Source organism: Maylandia zebra, linkage group LG13 (assembly GCF_041146795.1).
Source record: "Maylandia zebra isolate NMK-2024a linkage group LG13, Mzebra_GT3a, whole genome shotgun sequence".
Classification (NCBI taxonomy): Eukaryota; Metazoa; Chordata; class Actinopteri; order Cichliformes; family Cichlidae; genus Maylandia; species Maylandia zebra.
In genome coordinates this window covers 8,734,730-8,755,529 of record NC_135179.1, presented here as the reverse complement: position 1 = coordinate 8,755,529, position 20,800 = coordinate 8,734,730, and the positions used below count along the sequence as shown (strand labels likewise).

General features: G+C 39.2%; 1 protein-coding gene across 4 annotated transcripts in view; it reads left to right on the top strand.

Annotated features, from left to right (window-relative positions):
- Window positions 1–20,800, top strand: part of abch1 (ATP-binding cassette, sub-family H, member 1) — a 34,880-nt gene that overhangs the window by 6,795 nt on the left and 7,285 nt on the right. For all 4 annotated transcript variants that reach the window (XM_076891478.1, XM_004553464.5, XM_076891480.1 and 1 more), the window contains 15 exons: window positions 579–727; window positions 2,258–2,417; window positions 3,267–3,421; window positions 7,197–7,304; window positions 8,787–8,880; window positions 11,887–11,961; window positions 12,207–12,387; window positions 12,673–12,769; window positions 12,854–13,022; window positions 13,490–13,590; window positions 17,539–17,609; window positions 18,956–19,005; window positions 19,357–19,413; window positions 19,536–19,606; window positions 20,060–20,148. In XM_076891478.1, coding sequence (XP_076747593.1) covers window positions 579–727; window positions 2,258–2,417; window positions 3,267–3,421; window positions 7,197–7,304; window positions 8,787–8,880; window positions 11,887–11,961; window positions 12,207–12,387; window positions 12,673–12,769; window positions 12,854–13,022; window positions 13,490–13,590; window positions 17,539–17,609; window positions 18,956–19,005; window positions 19,357–19,413; window positions 19,536–19,606; window positions 20,060–20,148 — 1,627 coding nt within the window. The remainder of the gene's footprint in view (window positions 1–578; window positions 728–2,257; window positions 2,418–3,266; window positions 3,422–7,196; window positions 7,305–8,786; window positions 8,881–11,886; window positions 11,962–12,206; window positions 12,388–12,672; window positions 12,770–12,853; window positions 13,023–13,489; window positions 13,591–17,538; window positions 17,610–18,955; window positions 19,006–19,356; window positions 19,414–19,535; window positions 19,607–20,059; window positions 20,149–20,800) is intronic.

Genomic DNA, 20,800 nt, shown 5'->3' with positions numbered 1-20,800 from the left:
TCAACAAATAGGAAAACATGTTAGAAATTAAAATGTGGCCACAGAAATTTGTTGTAGGAAACTTTTTTTTGCGGCATCTTCTAATCAATTATTTGTAGAAAGAGGAAGACTAGACAGTTATCCTACTTCCTCTTTGTATTTCAGTAAAAGCCTTCACCACAACAAAACCTTCACTTCATGTACAGAAACGAAATGCACAAAGTTAAAACATTTACTTTAGGTTCAGTACATGGATGCTCTGTGTTTAACACAATACAAGACTTTGTGTGTCATTGCATAAACGTTGCGAAAGGTTGACTATAACTACAGATTATCTGCAGCATATTTGACATTATTTCACTGTCATATTTCCTGCTATAAATCCTTCCTTATTGGAGGAATACAAAAGCAGCGAGGTACATATTCTCCACTAAAGAAAATATTATTTAAAGATATTTGGAAGGTTTATGCAGGTGACAATATCTATATAGACTACAGCACGAGAAATCATTGTTGTAACGTTAAGTCTGCCAATACTGAGCATGCTTTTAGACTTGCATCAGGAATGTTGGTGTTTAACAAAATGTTCTCTCTTCCAGCTGAAGGAGGAAAAAATGAAGGCTGATCTGGAGGCGCCTCTGCCGGCTGGACAGGAAGACTTTGCGATCCGGTGTCGAGATGTGTGCCGATCGTATGGCAAACTGAAGGTCCTCAACGACCTGAACCTGGCTGTGCCACAGGGACAAATGTGAGTAGATAATACCAACACAGCCTGTTAATTTAGAGCGTTTTAACTGGACAAGATTATAAATGTTCATAACAAAAGTCAAGTGTAAAAATCAAAATGTAAATACTGAGTGAAATAGTGAAAAGCTGAAGGTGTTTTACTTCCTGTATCACTAACAGCAACAAATATTTGACTCTTTCTTTTCTTCTTGGTGAGCAGATAAATGCTTAACCTGCAAACAATGCTGACATTTCTGGGTTAGGTGTCGGGACCCAATTCAAGCTGCTCATCTTGCCTTCACTTTTGTCAAGCATCTATTGACTGATTAGCTGTTGAAAGCTTAATTTCCTGCAGGATATTCAGGGTTATCTTTATAAACATCTACATTGTTTCTCAATAAGGCCTTAATGGGAAAATTCCACTATCCCACAGGGGAAGGAGAGCTTAGCATGACACTGCAAAGAAATTTTCAACCTGATGTGTCGGTGACAGTTCAGCTCTAAGTGCACACATTTTGCTTCTGGTGTCGCTGTCTCTTAGTTCGTTCCGTTGTCAGTTTCTTATAGATGATCTACATTCATTTTTCTCTAATATGAATCTGCATTCTTGAAGTGACAAGTATGACAACAAAGAATGGGGCCACCAAAAACGTTGACCTATACTTTGTGTGCACAGGAAAGCATTGTTACATGCTTTCATGTGCACACAAAGTATGTAAGAGAAAATAAAGTCAAATGAACAACCTGGCAAATTCTTGAAGGTTTCTCATGTTTCTTGCTAGCTGGAAATATGTAAAACATGAATGTGAAAAACCAGTAAAACATGCAGACAGAACGAGTGTTACAAAACCCCACTGTGCTCTTGGAATATAACTTATATTGTTCCATTATGTTATTGTTCATTGTTTTAAACCTGAGGATAATTATCTCATTGATTGTAGAATAAGTATAGGCACTTTAACTTTCAAAATAATATAAATAATATAGTCTTTTATCAAGTTTTTCAAACTTAAACTTAAAAATGTGTTGAACTGTCATTGGCCTGTCTCCCGTCCAGCTATTTAAGCCATCAGTATTTCTAGACATACCTGATAAAAGTGCATGTGATAACAGAGTGCAGTGCAAACTCTGTGTGATGTATCTGAGACCGTTTGTAGCCTAGATATGAAAAAATACAATTTTTGATGTATCCAAAAATGGCTCTACATGAAAACCACTTTACATTCAGCAGACGTTAGTTGTAAGTTGACATTATGTATGAAAATAGTCACAAAGCCATTGCAATTTGATTTTTTTAACACTTAGCAGCATTAGCATCTCAGCGTCTTCAGAGGCTGGTATTAGACTGAAACGTCTAAAAGGAAATATCTGTCTCAGATTAGATTCCAGGAACACCTTTTTTCTAGAATGGTGAACTAGTTTCCTTTCAGTTAACTCAATAACCAGAAAGAGCAGCATTCCCTAGTCACATACTTTTGTACTGTCCCAGTGTTTCCCTCTGCAGGATCACGCTTTAAGTTCTATCTGAAATTTTTGTGATTGTGTTTTTCAGTTATGGCCTTTTGGGGCCCAGTGGATGTGGGAAGACCACACTTCTCAAATGCATTGTGGGAACTTTGAAAATCTCACGAGGTCACATCACTGTGCTAGGGAAGCCGCCTGCGTTTCCTGGCCACGATATTCCGGGGAAGAAAGTCGGATACATGCCACAGGTAAACACCACATAGTATATATTCACATTAAAATGCGTACCTTTGCTCTTGTTTTAATTTTTTTGAAATACTCATGTGCCCAAAGATCCTTAACATATTTGAATAAAGCAGCAAATTTGTTGAAGTGACACAAAGGCAGCCCTACCTGGTTTTATTTATTCTCTATTATTTGGTTGTTCTTAAAAAGCCTGTGAACTTACAATCAAAGTCCTTGCAGCCATTTGTCCACAGAAGGTTTAAGCAAGTGTGTTCTGTCCAGAAAATTATCACCCCAACATCCACATCAGCTGCTTTAAAGCCATAAAGATTGTATGAAGCCTTGCTCTGGGGCTTCTGTAATTTGGCCTTTGCTGCAATGAGCCACCTGTACCTGAGTGAGCCCCATTACTGTCATTAGGTATCTGATGAAGTAGATAACACAGCATAGTATTTGTCGTCTTGTGTGTAACCCTGACCATTGCATTCATCCATGCAGGAAGTAATCTGCAACCCAGAGTGGGAGGAATGTGACACCTTGAATGTTTTCTGTTACAGCAATGCGGACAGATGCATCTTTAAACTAGCGATATATACTGCTTTCTTGAAATTGCTGTTGCATAAAAAATGTATATCTGCTGTTATGTAAGACTTTAATCCTTCAACAAAAAGTACCAGCTTTAATCCTTCCCAGGAAGCAAGAAAATAAAGTAAAAGCAGTAAGAGTAAAACAGATGCTAACTTTGTACATGTAATAGATTTACATCCACTGGTGCAGTTGTATTTGTCCTGAGGTGTGCTGGAAATGTTGGTGTTTGTGACTCAATCAGAGCATCAGATATGAGTTTCATTTTCTGCTTTTGTGCTGCACAGGAATTGGCGTTGTACAATGAGTTCACCATTAGCGACACCCTGACCTTCTTTGGCCGAATTCACGGCCTGACATCTAAGGAAACCCAGGCACGCATGAACTTTCTCATTGACTTCCTGGATCTACCTCAGAAGACCAGTCTGGTCCGAAATCTTAGGTAAAAACCACATATGATGCAGCAGTTGACCTTACAGATAGAACGATTTCAAAATCCAATGAGTAAAAGCTGATCTTACCCTGTAAGGTTAAAGTTGTAAGAGTGATCATCATAAAAGCGTATACTAATATTGAAAGTGTTTTTTCTGCAAACAGTGATGTGGTTCATGGATGTTAGATTTGATGCACGGAGATGTGAACTCATGCATTATTTCCCTAGATACAGCCAATTTATGAAGGGTAGCACTGTGCTTTTGCAGATGTCTGTGTGAAGACTTTAAACCCTTAATCTAAAATCTGTATTTATACCACAGGCTGTAAACCCAGTGTTACACCCCGGCCTAGGCAACCGGGGTGCAACGCAGGAAAATAAAAATAAGGCAAAAACACACGAGAAAAAACTAATACGGGCTTCCACAAAAATAATCCCAAAACGACATTTAAAGCAAGATACGACATTTATTTACATCACCAAACACAAGGCGCCAAACTATTTACAACAGGGGGGGGAAGATCGCGACCATGACATACAGAAACACAGGGCTTAAATACATAGAAGGAGCAATTAGGGAATGGACCACAGGAGGGAAACACAGCTGGGGCAAATTAGACCTGACGAGACAAGGAAACGTAAACTGAACACTAAGATAACACAGACTTTCAAAGTAAAACAGGAAACACATAACAGTCACGCCAAAACAAAACGCCTAAAACAATACACTGCCAACGCCGAACCGTAACACCCAGGCTCAGTAAAACATTATGACTTTTCTGATAAAGCACCAGGTGAAACTCAGGGGCAGTTGTACAGTACATTATATTCCCTTGATTATCACTTTCCATTAGTGGTGTGAGGTTTGACTGATGCCAAGATACCCAATCAAATCTTACCTTGCAAGGCAGCTGGGTTCTTGATCACAGTCATGCGATAATCTTATCTTGCCATGTTTAACGCTGTACTCTTATACCAGATCCACAAATGTAACTGTAGTTGTTTAAGGAGCTCCTGGCCAGTAAGGTAGCAGCCATAGACACAGTTTAGCTGTGACAGAAGACAGTTGGACAGATGGAGCAATAATCAGCCACTGACACCAACTAGATGGTTTGGTAGACTAAGGAACTGCTAGGTTTTTAAGTGCCATAGATTGCAGCTTGTTTTTCTTCTTAGGCACTTTCTATCCTCCTTGTGCTATTGATTTTACTGGATGCAGTTAGCATATTGCAGTATCTCCATGACATAATGCTCACATTGCTCAAAAGTAATTTGGCATACTGGTTGATAGGGAAAAATGTTTATCCCTGACTGGTTGGCAGTGGTTCCTGGAGGTTGCTGGCTGTCACTGGATGAAATCGGTTGCAAAGAAGGTGCTGTACAAAATTGCTTTGGTTGCTAGCAGATTGCCTCGTTGCCTGTAATTTTTAAGTTTGTCTGGATATACTCACTATCATCTAGCCAAGTATTAATAAAACTTGAAAATGTACAACGCAAACAGGAAATGGAGAAGATTTGTCTTCAAAGTAAAAGTAGCGCCTCCATGCCATTGCCAACATGTTTCAAGGTGCAACTTTTACTTTGAAGGAAAAAAGTAAAAAATGTATCACACTTTTCAGTTTCACTACAGTGTGAGAGTTGCTGGACAGTGTTTGTAGATAAATTCATCACTTTCATCTAAAATACAACCAGTTATAAGCAATGACATGGAATCTTTTGCCAACTGGTCAGGAAATACTCATTGTTGTCAGTGGGTCACTGACCAGTCTGTCGGCCTTTGTGACTGGGCTTTAGCAATCATTTTCCAAGCAACTATCATCAACATTCAGCAACCAGTTGAAATACTCATATTTCCCCCATACAAATGTCACAGATCAGTCTCATGCGTGGCCAGAGCCTTATTCACTTCACCCTACATTGACACCATGATTGCCACACATCCAAAATGGTGTAAAAGTTAATGTTGCCTGATTACTTGTAAAGTGTCTACAAAACCTCAATAGTTAGATATATTTGTCCAAATCCAATAATTTTTTGAAGTAGGCCTTAAAAACATTCTGTTTGTGTTGTTTGAGGAACTGTTGGCCGGTTGCTCCACAGCTATGGCTTAATCTTCAATGTAATCGAAGATAAATGGATCATCTGTCAACGTGCTAACTATACTAGCAAGCTATCCTGACTGCTATTTTTTAATATTTTTCAAGCAGCTCCGAATTCCTGTTTTGAAAGGTGGCCCTGGTTTGGAAGTCTTTTATGCAGAGATTTTCTCACAACAACATAAAGAACTGTCTACTGACATGCTAACTATATAGCTAGCTACACTGACTGCTTGTTAGTTTTTAAAGTCTGTCAGACTGCTGCTTGTTTTCCCTAATTTGTGCTTTCTGTAGTGTTTTGCTGATAGGATTGGTTGCGTAACCGATAGTAGATAGACACTGATAGAGAAATGGGTCATTCAATCACATGCCAAGGTTTTTTAAATGTGCCGTATGCTTCAAAATAGTATGCACAGATGACTTTCCAGATGGTTCTTTTTAATAAAGGTCAAATCAAATCTGTCAACAATTTTCTAGTTTAAGTATATAATGAAGTAGACTTGATAGATTACTCAAATTCAGAACCACAGTTAAAGCAATGAGAATTTAGTTTAGTAATGTACTTTGGAGCATTTTGCAGCTATTGTATAAACATTAGCATTTTTCTACTGTGTTTTTCATCAAGGGAAAGTTCCACAAGCCTCCCAAACTATTTTTACTCACAAATTCAAACCAAAAGTAGACAATCTGGCAACACTGGTTTGCATGCTTTTGTGTAGCCATCAAAGCAAAGGTCCCTAGAGTCCTAGGGATATTATGTGAAATTGCCTGCATATTCCAGTCTCCCCTGCTGTTCATAGGCTGCAGCAAAGTCCCTATTTTCACTGTAAAGACATCAAAGTTTGTCTTTTTCAATCTTATGTGCTTAATATACAATATGTGCCCCAAAGTAAAGAGCTTCTCATAAGCAAGAAAGAATTTCTGATTATTCAGAAGTTGTCGCTCTGCATTCAACATCACTCCCACTTGCGTCACCATCCAGACCAAAAGTTTGAGCACCACTACATTGGCAGCTCACTTTGAAACATGCAGCATGATATTTTTTTGTGAACAAGTGACCATATCTGCAGAGTCTTTATGACTAGTATGAAGCCAGCTGCAGCTCTGTTTGCTTGTTGTTATCTAATCACAGTGTCATCCTTTGCACATCAAAAAAGTGAGAGCAAAAAGCCTCATTCTTGAGATGACATTTGCCTTTCTGAGTTCCTGTTTTCCAATCTATGGTAATAACTCCTTGAGGCCTGTTCTTGTTTTTTTATGCTTTTTCAACCAAAAAATAAAAGAAAAGTATCCTCCTTTTTACGCTCAGAAGCTTAGTCTGCATAAGCTGTAAAACCTCTGGAAATTATTGAGCGAACTCTTTGATTTAATTTATTTTTAGAAATGTTACTAATTATTCTAACTATAAGAGATATAATTGCTAAAGCTCCGGCAGATCAATGCAAGTGGCAGATTACTTTATGGCCCTTTTATAAGAGTAATCACCATCTCCGGATTCACAACCCTGGTTCAATACAAAGAGCCTTCTGTTGTCCAGGAGGCCCTAACACCAGTTTTCATTAGAGGCTCATTTAATATTCATGGTAAAGTTGGTAAAGATTTTGCAACAGGCTGATGCCTCAGTTTGTTCTTCCCCCATCGTGGGAGAAGATTCACTCTGTTGCCCTTTGATTGCTTTTGTGTTACAGTGGAGGTCAGCGGCGAAGGGTGTCTCTCGGGGCGGCTCTGCTCCAGAATCCAGAGCTGCTCATCCTGGATGAACCAACAGTGGGAGTAGACCCTGTGCTCAGATCCAAGTATGTATACCGTCTGTCTTCTCCTGTATCATGCAGCACACGTGCACCGTTGTTTTCCAGGTGATGTCACCAAATATTTTCCTGCATAGAGAAATGTTTTTGAGGCGCCAGAACTGAAGGAAGATTACTACCAGTGTAATATAGTTATTTTTGGCACTTTTGTTAATGAGAGATTTTCATAATTCATGTATAATAGATCTTTTCATTCACACATAATGAGAAATAAAAGAAAAAGTAGTTGATCCTAAAGGGCAAAATAGAAACCCTGCTGTCAAGCACAGCTAGCAAAAAATCATAAACTAAAAAAAGACATCAAATTAAGAGATTTATAAGAATGTATCATTTTAAAAATCATTTTTAAGTCTATGGCATGTGCACCAGTTCCAATCCCTTCAAAAGTCCTTACAAAAACGTATTTGTGATTTTTTTTTTTTTTAACATTTGTACAATAAATAAAACTATAAATGTTATCTTTAACCAAGCTGAGGACTCTAATGCAGGACACCACTCAGTAAAGGTTTGCAGATTTCACTACAAAAGTCAGAGAATATTGCAAGGAAGGAAATGGGGAATCCTGAGGTGGAAGGCGCAGATGCAGTGGTGCTAGAGGCTTGGCAAGTGAGCTGGTGGGCAAGTCCAGGGAGCACGGGGCATGTCTGTGAGTGGCGGTGAGTGGACAGGCAGAGAATCCGAGAAGCTGAGGTGATGTGCAATCTTTTGCACAGGGCGACAAACCAAGGTAAGACTAGTGAAAAACATGAACCTAACAAGAGAACGGGAAGCCTGAGCAATACTAACATACCAGTAGACAGAGCAGTCAGGCAACAAGTGAGAGGACAAGCCTGAGCTCATTTGCAACAGGTGCAAATGCTGCATTTGCACCTGTTGCAAAGATGCAGGGCCAAAAGGGCCAAAAGGAAGCCGCTTGACCAGACACACACCCACCCTGGGAAAGAGAAGCCAATAGAACGCAAGAAGATGAAGAAGTTCCTAACTTTTGTTTTCAAGGGGCAGCCCATCAGATGAAGATTACTTAAATGGACAGTTGTGTTTTCCTATATTACGGCATAATTAAATATCTTTTTTATCCAGTTTCCTCTCTTTTGAGAGCCCACTGGCATCTTTATATTTTTCTATATAGACAAAAGTTAACACTACAGTAAAATTACATTTCCACTAAGATCTCTGCATGGATTTATCATTCTCTCTCTTATTTACTCAACAAGATGGCTAATATTTAATAAAGTTTTGATAAAAATGTGATAAAGGCTACACCCATATTCATGCATCGATAAGCAAACACTGGTGAAAGCATACTGTACCCCCCAAATGTGTTACTCCAGTGTCATTGTGTAATCACAAAGCCTCTTAAGATCAGACGGCTGGCAGCAAAGCTGTTGCTGGCACAGCTGCGATTTTGAAGCAAACTCCATTACTGAGTGGGTCAAGTGTTTCAAGGATTTTTTTCTGTCTTCTTTCTAGGATCTGGCATCACCTGGTAGAGATTGTGAAGACGGGAAAAGTCTCTGTTATTATCACCACACACTACATAGAAGAGGCCAGGCAAGCCAATGTGGTGAGTTAAAAGGTTGCTGAATAAATGTGAATATGTTAAACACATAAATTAAGGGGAAATGGGACTTATTCAATAGAAAATCAGTTGTGTCTATGAATGTGTGTGTTGATTCCTGTTTTGTTTTTACTCTATAAATCGTTTGTACTTTTTGGATTTTCTTGAATCCAAAGCTCAGTAAAGGTTCACTTGTAGGTTCTCCTGTCTGTAGGAAAAACATTTTATTTTAAAGTTAAGATTAAATGGCTGGTTGGCCTTGAAGTTGAACCTTTGCAACAGAAGAATGAAATGTGTGCTTAAGACTTTGCATACTCTGAACTCCACCCTGTCAACAAACAAATCCAGGTGCTATAAAGAAAACACAGAGAACTGAAAGCCAGGCAGGCACACACAGTCATCATCTCTTTGTAAACCTTATAGAATAGAGTCGCTCTAAAGGTCAGCAGAGCTTTCCAGACTTTAGCTCCTCATATTTACAACATATTTCACTCATGGTGAAACTAATGCTTGGCTCAGCACAAATCCATTCATTCACTGAGTTCATTCATTGTTTCACCAGTAATCTCCTTTGAATATATAGTCTGTAAAACCACATTTTCTCAGCATGTTTATACTCTCAATTTTGGCAGAAGCATCATATTTGCTTGTGCATAGCCTATGAAATTTTGTTTGCAAATGCATAAATTTGTGCAATGAAAAATATTGATGCCATTTAGTTTAAATTTAACTTGAAGACTGGAAGCAGATTGGGGACAAACTGTATAGGGACAGTTTTCTAAAGCTGAAGCTGCTGGCAAGGAAATGTGCAACACAAAGAGCAGTTTTGAGAATACGTGCTGTTTTCACTGTCTCTACCTTAGTGTTATAATGAGCTAATCAATAAATTGCTGAAGAGCTGAAGAGATTTACACAGTAGCTCGTGTAACCACAAGTGTCAAATGAAGAGTCAAACATTAGACAATGGCTCATACTTAAACCTACACTTGTACCACTATTGCACTGCTAATAGCTCTAGACAACAGTACAAAACAACCGATTGATTTATTGATTGGTTTTCTATTAGTTGAACGTAACATGTAAGGTCTCTTCTCTAAGTATCAGGTAAACATGTAGAAATCTTACTTTTTATAAGATTTTAGAATAACTCTATCAGTCTCTCGCAACATTGGCACAGTCTTCTTTATGGCATCATTTACAGTTTTTTGAGGTTTTGCGGGAATTCATTTATGCATAGCTCTCTTTATGTCCTGCCACAGTCGGGTTGAGGTCTGGAGTTTGACTGGGCCATTGCAACATCTTTCTTCTTTTCTTTTTCAGCCATTCTGTCATAGATTGGCTGGTGTTCTTGGGATCACTGTCCCATGGTATCAGCGAATTTTAGCTAGCAGACAAACGGCCTCATGTTTGACTCTAGAATACTTATGCAGAGGAGTTCATGGTATACTCAGTGACTGCAGGGTTCACAGGACTTTTGGCTACAAAACAAGCCTAAATCATTGCCCCTCCACCACTGCATTGACAGTATGTATGCTGTATTTGTGCTCGTGTGTTGAATGTGGTGTTGTGCATTATAGCTGAACATCTCCACTTTGGTCTCATCTGTGCAAAGGTCATTGTTCCAGAGGTTTTGTGGTTTGTTCAGATGCAACATTAAAAACCGTTGAAAAGTTGTGCTGCCATGTTATTCTTGGAGAGAATTTCTCCAGGCAACCCTTCCAAACAAGCCATACTTGTTAAGTCTTTTTGTAATTGGACTGTCATGGACTAACATTTAACGCGCTGAGCTTGTAGAGTATGAGATGTACTTCTTGCGTTTCTTTGATCACTGTCTTACCTTTGGGCAGAATTGCTGGGATACCCACTCAAGAATATTCAATTTCAATTTCACTTCAATTTTATTTGTATAGCACCAAATCACAACAACAGTCGCCTCAAGGCGCTTATATTGTGGCCATTTGTTAATGCAGTGCTGAGGTGTCACCTGTCCTAGAAGTGGTCACATTTACTAATCAGTTAATCAAGTTTATGTCTGCACTTGGCTGCTACTTACTCTCTTAATTCCTTTGTTTTTCCAAAGTTTACTGTCTTTCATTTTCACATGACTGCAAATTCACCACCGAGGCAAGGGCATTGAAAGGTCAGGTAAAAGTTTTGTGATGGTAGGAATTCCACAGAAATTCCACAGTCAGAAGTGGTGATGGTGGCTTCACACAGGACTCACAAAGTTCAAGCACTTTATCTGTGTCACAATCATTATAACCTGGATCCAGAACGTCTCCACTAAAACCAGTCTGCCCACTCAGTCCTATCAGGCATGTCTCCATTTTCACTTAAAACGATATCTGTGTGAAGGACTGAGACAAATGGGCTTATTTGTTCCTGTCTTCGTGATACTTTGACAGACGTATGTCAACTGACGGAGCACCCAGTGGAGCAATGCATCACTCCACAGCTGAGGAATGAGCTTTTACCATGTCAACATGCTTCTTGCATGCACAAATCTTTTGCTTTCTGGTATAATAAATAAACTCTGATCACATAGCAGCTGCAGCCTTTGTTTATCCATGTTTGACCCACTAAAAAAGACTAATAGGATAAGAGTACCATTCACACACAACAGAATAAGAAGTAGTTTGCTATTTTGTAGATGGCTAACAAATCCACTGTTTGGCTTATCCTGATTTACCGCTCTTATACAACTTTAGAAGCTTATTCAGACAACTGTGTGTTTTGGCTCCCTGACAACAGCTATATGCGATACACTTTGGATTTCTATTAAGATAAGAATTAGCATTTCTTTTGCAGAAGATAAAAAAACATACATTTAACATTCATTCAGCAACATTCAGTGTGTGTGTGTGTGTGTGTCTATAACAAAATAAATCATCTAATTATAAATATATTATTATTTATTACTTTATAACTAAATAAATAATTGCCAAGAAAAAAAATTAAGTCACTCGTTTTAAAAAGAGAACCTCTCTCTTCTTTCTTTTTCCCGTTGTATAGGTCGGTCTCATGCGACATGGCCGGTTGCTGGCTGAAGGTCCCCCAGATGCCGTCATGAAGCAGCACTGTGCAACAGTGAGTACTCTCAAATCCCAGTACAGACTGTGGGTGCCCAGGGGTGGTGATAGTCAAGGCATGGAGGTTGTTTAGTTTGCTTTTTGCTTTACATCTTATGTTGATATGAATAAAAGTTAACAGTGAACTTTTTTTCCTCTTGCAATTAAAACTATGGCTGTGGCACGCTTTCGTAGTAAACCCTCCAAATACACAGGAGGGTAAAAAAGGCTTGTGAATTTTAGCCCATATTATCCGTCCTTCAGACCCTGGAGCATGCCTTCCTGCAGCTGTGTGAGACGTCAGACCAGGTCGACTCTAAACGCGATTCCAGTTCTCCAGATGGAACGTTAGACAAAAGCCAGTCATTTGAGAATGGGAAGGATGAGAGTCAGCCAATTCTTGGAGTCAGATCTCCACCTGCAGAGGAAAGCCTCAAATGTTCAGGTACCGACATCTAGCATTTTTTCTTTTTCTACCTGTGCATATCATTTAACAATGGGCCAGGAGTTTTATAGCGCTTCTTTAAAATCAGCTGCTTCTGACATCAAAAAGTAAAGGTACGAGGAGTGGATGATAATAATAATATAATTGCAGGTCAGGTTGATAAACAATGAGTTGAAACTCACTAAAGCTTTTTAAAGAGGAGGCACAGATTAAGGTAAACATTTTAACCGCTGCTGTTTTAAAAAATATAAGTTGCAGTCACTTATATTGCATTTTTGTGTTCAGTGGACTGGAAGGTGCGAGCCAGACATGTGCTGCCAAAGTGGAGGAACATCGCAGCCCTGATGATCAAAACATTGGTGCGGATGAAGAGAATGCCAGGGTATGATGCAGTTAACAGAGGTTATTTGTCACTGTCTATAAGTAACCAGTTCATTACACTTTATTTTCTACTCTGTGTTGGCAGCTCTTTGTGTTTCCAGTTCCTGCTGCCCGTCATCCAGGTCTCCCTCATCTGTCTGTGTGTCGGAGGAGATCCAAAGGGCATCCAGGTTGCTATAGTGAACAATGAGACCTCCCCCTCTGCTTTCAGCCAATCATTCCTCTCCTTCCTGGACAACTCGAGTGTGCAGCAGGTATTTGTTTTGGCCCTAAGAGATATGAATCCTTATCAGCTGTGATGACCTTTGGATTCTGAATTTGTTGACTTTTCCTTTGTTACTGTAAATCTGCTGGTAGGTTGCACATGAAAAAGTGAGTAAGTACAATTTTCAAAGTAGCAGACTTCTTTCTCAGCTGTTAAAATCTATTTTCACTCTAAGCAAATGAGTTTCACAAAGGAACAAACACCAGGACTTCCCATTTCTGGGAAATCATTGAAGAGGAAAGATTGTTTCTCTCTGTAACAGAACCATAGCTGTTCAACAAACTGTAACATACATAATGTGCAGAAACTTTAATTGATTTAGTCTGACCTTGTGCGGCAGATGGTGAAGTTCAGACTGGTTGAGGAAACATGGTGTAGCATATGGTCCATCTGCATTTGAAAATGAAACTTAGGACATAGAATGAATTGAACCTGCTTCTTTTTTTTTATCTGCAGGTGAACTTGTCCCACAAAGAAGCTTTTGAGGGAATCTATAATGGAGAGTACTGGAGTGTAATCGGCTTTGGCAAGAACTTCACCAGCTACCTGACTAAACGGTAAGGGACAGAGCGTCATGGGCGGAGCTGATGTGCTGGATCAGCATCTGTAACTGATGTTATGACTGCAAAACATGTCTGCACTCAATGTTCATTGCCCTCATGTTACTTTAGAAAAAAATGATTGACATACCTTTGAAATACAAAGACGTGGGATAAATAGCCGCACTGGCATTGGAGGCGTCAGAGCAGATGAGTTGAATAAAACTGCATTGTGTGACCTAAATGTTTGACATTTTTCTTGGTTAGATTAGCCAACATTTCATGTACATGTTATATTTGACCTGTTTATGACAAGTGTCAGCTTGAGGATGTTGCTTGTTTTCATGTACCTTTGCAAACAAACAACTTGCTGCCTTTTTCTTCCTCATTGCCCTACTTTTGATAGTTCCCTTTCAAGCAGCACATGCTGATGTCATGCACCTACACGTGGGCAGAACAGGCTGTGTACAGACGTTTGTGTTTGTCAGTGGGGATTCTCAGTAGTCAGGCAAAGCAGACAGATTTTGAAGACGAGTCTTTGTAATGCATGGCAGCATTCCAGCTGCATATCACAAACACGCTAAACACCGACACGAACAGTCCACACCTCAGGGAACACCATGCACCTATTATATACCTTAACAATAATTTCACAAGTTGGTGATTTACTTACTTAGAAATTCGGATTGGAGGATGGTTGTAAACTCTTTGGAAACTTTGACTGGAAGATTTGCACCAGCCTCCATTATAATTATAAAAATCTTCACAATATATCCAACTAATATTTCCCCTGGTGATAGTGCATAAAATCCAGAAAATCCAGCGTGTGGTTTGCATTAAGAGAAATTATGACCTCAGGTAAATCAGTGCAGCTTTCTTGTTGCCAGTGAAAACAAACAGCATGACTGACGTGATCAAACACATCAGCCCTGATGTATTATGCATAAAGGTATTTGTGCAATCATCCGGAGGAAAGTACCAGATTCTTATGGATCTGAAATACTGAATTAAAATGTTTTCAGTCCCAGTACACAGCTTCCCAAAAATATCCCAATAAATGTTTTTATATTTGTTTTAATGAGCATTACAGCAAATAATATATCATTTATTTATCTGCTTCTACTTAAAAGGACCACATAAATCAGCTTAATATCTTGCTTTTCTAAGTGGCTTTAAAACTGTTTTTATTAAAATGTTTAATATGTTCTTCTGATGGTGAATTAATCTGAAAGTACATTTTTTTCCACATGCACTCTCTGTTGTTTTGATACACATAAAAGCTCACAGAGGCCACACCACACCAACTCACACCTCAAAATCATGTGAAGGTGAGTCATTGCAGCAGGGTTGTTGTTCAGTCGTCAGTCACAGCGTGAGACTGCAGGGTGGACAGTCTGGTCCTTCCTGTCCGTAACACACCTGAGCAGGTTGCATCTTAGCACCGACCAATAAGATGCTTATTCTTACCGAATCATGTGCTTCTTATGTGACAGACCTGCCTAAGAAAAACAAAAAGCTTCTTCTCCCATGTCTTCTGGCAGAGTGGTACTCTGGCTGATTCTCAAGCAGATCTTAATGTTATCACATAAGCATGAAGCAGATTTTTGTTTCCTGTTAGGAATCATATGGATAAGGCAGGATGGATAAGGAGTTCATGCAAATGTATTTTTGGTATGCACGTTTTAATATCTTATGAGAATGAAGATATTCACACCTATCACAATCTGACCCACCATTATGACGTTTTTTTTTCATCTTTTTTCTGGATTCATTTCAAAGCTGTGATAAATTCCCTACTGAGGTTTATTCTTCAAAAACAGCTTTTGTTTATGGCAGTTGGTGGCTATATTTTAACTCCTACCTGGTGGTGGCACATATATAGATGGAAAATCTAAGATACAGTCATTTGAAATTGAAAGTACATCCTCTTTCAGTTGTGAGGAGCTGGACATGACATGGGGCGAGAGGCAGGGTACAGGTGGCCTGTTTATCACAGGACTAACAGAGAATCACACTCACATTCACACCTATGGGCAATTTTGAATCATTAATTACCCTAACCCAAATAATTGCATGTCTTTGGACTGTGGGAGGAAGTCGGAGAACCCACGCAAACACGTAAAGTCCGCACTGAAAGGCCGCAGCCAGATGGTGGAGTTGAACTCAGGACCTTCTTGCTGTGAGGCAACAGTGCTAATCACCGTGCCAGGAAATAATAATAAAAAATTCACCAGGCCTTTATCAGGATCTACGATAATTTAGATATAACCTCAGATGAACAACTTGTGATACATTACAAAGACTGATAAATAGATTTTTACAACAATCACAATAACCTTTATCAGACTTTATCAGACTTTATCAGTCTTTGACGTTGTTGTGAAGGGATTTTGGCCCAGTTATCACTTCAGCTCATCGAGGTTCGCACACATTCATTTATGCACAGCTCTTTTATGAACCCTCAACAGCACAGGCTGAGGTCTGATCTGGACTTTGACTGGACCACTGGAACACCTGCTGGTGTTCTCGGGATCATTGTTGTGTTTCATTTCAACCAAGCTTTGTGGCACAGATGGACTCACATGCACTCACATTCTTCCACAACCTCCTGGTTTGTTCAGATCCAACTTTACAAACCTAAGCTCTGCTCTTATGTTCATTTAGAGGGAAGAGGCTCTCTTGGCAACCTTTCCAAACAAGCCATTCTTATTCAGTCATTTTGTGATTGTGCTGTCATGAACGTTAACATTATGTCAGAAAAATGCATGTCAGTAAGTCTTAACAAAAAAATGAACGCATACTTTCCATGCTTTTTTTTAATAGTTTGCTTTGCTTTTTTTAAATATAAAATAAATTGTATTCTGTCATTTTCATTTTATTGGGATTTAAACCTTAATACAAAATTTTTTCTTAACAAAATCTCTTCTTAGCACCCGTGCAGTATCTTCATAGCCCGCTTTGGGGATCACTGTTGTAAAAATAAAACATATATATTACTACATATACATATATCTAACATATAACATAATAAAAAATCTAAAATGATAAAATACCCTCAATTTGAAGCTTTTAGATGTTCAGCCATGTATTGGCATCATCATCTCCTGAAAGGATTAAATACAACAACTACCAGTAGATTTTTGTAAAAGCCTAACTAGGGACAAGGCAGAAAATTTCCTGTAGCTACAAACTCTCTGTGCAGCACACCAGTTTCATACTTTGTAATGGAACTATGTTAAAGTGCAACACCCTTAATCAAAATTTTAATCTATGCACTTACGCAGACAGTAAGTTTGTCCAAGTGAGACCATCTGAAATAAATACTTTAAGGAATTCCAGGCTACACATATCTGACACGCATTATTCAGTTCACTGGTATTCAAGAACAAAGTTACAATTTAGTAATAGTAAATTACACGTGGTTCAATGCTCTCAGTGGCTCAGCTAGACTTGAGGCATTGCTTTAATTGTGTCAGAGAAATAATAATTAGCCTGCTGACCTTCTGAGTTTTAAATAGTGCTACCAGCCTGCAGTCACATGCATGCATGACTCTGTTTATTAATTCACTTGGCTGCTTAGTTTATAAGGTCATACACTCCTTTCATAAGGTTCCATATCAATAACCAGATTCCTTAGGAAAAAAATGAATATTTATGTTCCTATGCACCTTCCTCAGGTTCACCGGGTTTGTAGTGTCCTAATGGCCAAATTCTTCAACCTGGGTCACTGAGATTAGATTTCACTATCACATAGTTCAGTAGTGCTTTATCTGTCTCTATCTGTCTCTCTCGTATGCTGTCTATCATTTAAACTTGTCCTGCCAGACAAATTTAGAAAACCTGCAGATTCAGCAGATTATCACTCACTTTTCAGCTTGTCATTGCGATATTTACATTCTAGTGTTTTGTTAGATAGACTGAGGTTCTACTTTTTTCTGATCATAATTCTGGTTCCTTATTGCACAGGATGCTCCAGCGGCAGGTCTCTCAGGAGATAATCGATGGAGGATCAATACACGTCTGGCTGGACCAGACAAGTAAGATACAAACCATTTTTGGATAATTGTTGTTGAATGAAACATACTGTGTGCTTTATTTATGTTATACTAATGTATATTGTACATATAGGATTCTCACATACATCAAATTCCGGCATTACATCAAACTACTGCTTGTCACTGGTGGTAGTATGAAATGGTACCTGCAGATCATTCGGCCTGCACAAGTAGACCTCTTTGTATTAGATATTAGTACCATGTCTGCTGTTAGGTAGTTTACTGTCAGACCATAAACTGGTGCAGTAGGTTCATCCTGGTGGAGGACAATGCTGAGCCTCATATTGTCATGATCCTGGGTCTTTGACCCAGCGTTTTAAGTTTTAGGTAATGTTTGATGTTTATGGTTTATTTTCAAGTTCATTAGATTACCTAAGCTCATTTACGTTTCCCTCACCCTTTGTCTGTGAGGCTGTTTTGACTGCATGTCTTATGTTATCAAGTTTGTATTGTCATGTCTTCTTCACATGTTTCCTGTTTTGTTTTGGAAGAGTCTGGTGTTCTTTGTTCATTGTAGTTAGTGTTACTCTCCCCTGTATTGTCATTATGTTTCATTCTAGTCAGCTGTGTTCTCATGTGTCTCCACTTCCCCTGATCACCTCATGTGTGTATTTAAGTCCTCACTCTTCCTTTGTTTGTCATCAGGTCGTCTGTTTTTCTCGCCATAGCCAGAGTCACAGCCATAGTTAGCTTTCATAGTTTGTTCCCAGTTTAGGTTTCTGTTTAGTTATTGCTCTTCTGCTGCCCTCATTCTCGTTTGTTTCTTTCGTGATCATCAGCCACAATAAAAGGCTCGTTTTTGTTTAAGTTCACTCCCTTATCCTCACTTGTGTTCGCACCTGGGTCCACCACACACATCTCCGCACGGTCTGTCTCCACAAACCGTGACACATGTGGCCAAAGTGTACAAGTAATTCCTAAATGCGACCTCACATATTGGTGCATTCCAGTGCAGCCATAGACTGTCCAGGAGCTCACTGATACTCCAGGTCAGGGAGGAGATCCTCATAGGACACCGTAGACCTTCTAATCAGGAGTATGCCCAGATGTCATGTGGGGGCCATGTATACTTCTAAGACAGATAACACAAGCTGGCCTCAATCTGTGATTTCAATTTCTGATTTCTGGTATAATTTTAAATCCAGCCCTTAAAAGGTCAATAAGTTTGGTTTCTACTCTATGTCAGCAAAGATTTTCAACCTGAATATTTCATTCATCAAGATCTGATGTGTGATTTACATGCTCCCTTTAAATTTTGAATGGTGAACATTAAAAAATCACTCTGACAAGACGAAGATGCTCATGTTTTCCCTTTTTTTCATTCTTAGATCGGCAAATTGCCCTCATGGTGCAGAAGAAACTACACCAGGCCTTCCAGGTACAAATATGATGTGAAGTCTATGCTGTATACATAAAATATCCATGTTTCAGTGAACAAGAGCCATCACTGAGCTTTTAGCCACAGCTTAAGAAGCCTGGTTGTTGATTGAGCCCATAAAGTTATCAGGACAGCGTTTACTGCTGGCCATTGGAAAATAACCCAACTTTTCAAACACCTCCCATCTTTTTTAAGCGGTCTGTGGACGAGAGCCGTTGTGAACTAGAATTATGTAAACAACATTAAACTGATTTGAATATTTAATGAAAATACTTAAAGATGATAAAGAGTACCCCTGATTTTTTCTTAAAAAAACAGATGCATCACTTATGTTTTGCCCTCTGTCTGCAGGCATTTGTGGATTATAAGCTGGGTGGCATGGCATATATGGTTGCCTTACCAATAAAGGTAAGAGAGTTTATGGAAAAAAGCAACTGAATGTAATTAAATACTGTAAATACTTAAATGTATATGAATTTATACATGCTGCATAATAAAGTAAAATAAACACTCTTGATTTCTTCTGCTAGTTTGAGGAGCCAATCTACGGCAGCCAAAACACAGACTTTACTACATTTGTGACCCCTGGAGCTGTGCTCAGGTCAGTACACTGTGTGCTGGTTAAAGTATAGGGTAGTAGACACCTTACTATACCTGTGTCGGGGTGATTGTGGCTCAAGAGTTGGGAGTTCGCCTTGTAATCGGAAGGTTGCCGATTTGAGCCCCGGCTTGGACAGTCTCGGCCGTTGTGTCCTTGGGCAAGACACTTCACTCGTTCCCTACTGGTGGTGGTCAGAGGGCCCGGTGGCGCCAGTGTCCGGCAGCCTCGCCTCTGTCAGTGCGCCCCAGGGTGGCTGTGGCTACAATGTAGCTTGCCATCACCAGTGTGTGAATGTGTGCGTGAAGGGACTAGTAAATACAAATACAGGCCTTTTACCATCTGTGTTTATTTCCTTTTGGTTAATTTTGTGAAATTTTTGGCATCAGCTCATAATAACAACATACCACCTTATCATTTCACTTCTACCTTCTCTTCTTCCGTTGATCCCTCCAGTATCACCTTCTACCTGGCCGTGGGTCTGACAGCACTCTCCTTTGTCCTGGAGAGGAAAGAGGGGCTTTTGGATAGATGCTGGGTCGCAGGTGAGCCGTCAAAGCTAACATTGCTCCCACACTCACACGCGAATACAGAAACCACTGTAGTGGTACACATGTTGCACCTGTACATATTAATGCTATGCAGGTTTTGAGTGTGCAAGTGCATTTCCACGATGAAGAATGACAAATCTTTCTGTATGGTTTCTAGTTTTAAAACACTCCTACACTCAAGTGGGAAAAGGAAAAGAAATTATTCACCCTGATAAAAAAAAAAAATATATATATATATATATATATATAACTGTGGCTTATTGCCAAACAGCTTCAACTAAATCTGAATGTTAGCTGTACCTATAAGAAGCATGTTTTTAATTTCTCTTGTCAAGATTTGACAGTCTGATCTAAAAGTCCAATTTTGGATTGTTTGCAGAACTGGTGTGAATCACATAAATGGGAAAAACCATCAAATAAACTGAGTCTGTGTTCAGTATTAACCATATAGTGGTGATAAGAATCCAATCAATGGATTGTTTCAAGTGTAATTCATGACTTGACCACTAGAGGGAGTAAGAAGATCACAGTAGGGTTCAGCAGATGTCCTTGAGCAAGCAGACACACTGAGAACCTTTTGTTTTGATCTTCTTATAAACTGCTGTTTTTAGCATTGAAATGGATTATGAGTTAATAGTAATCTCTT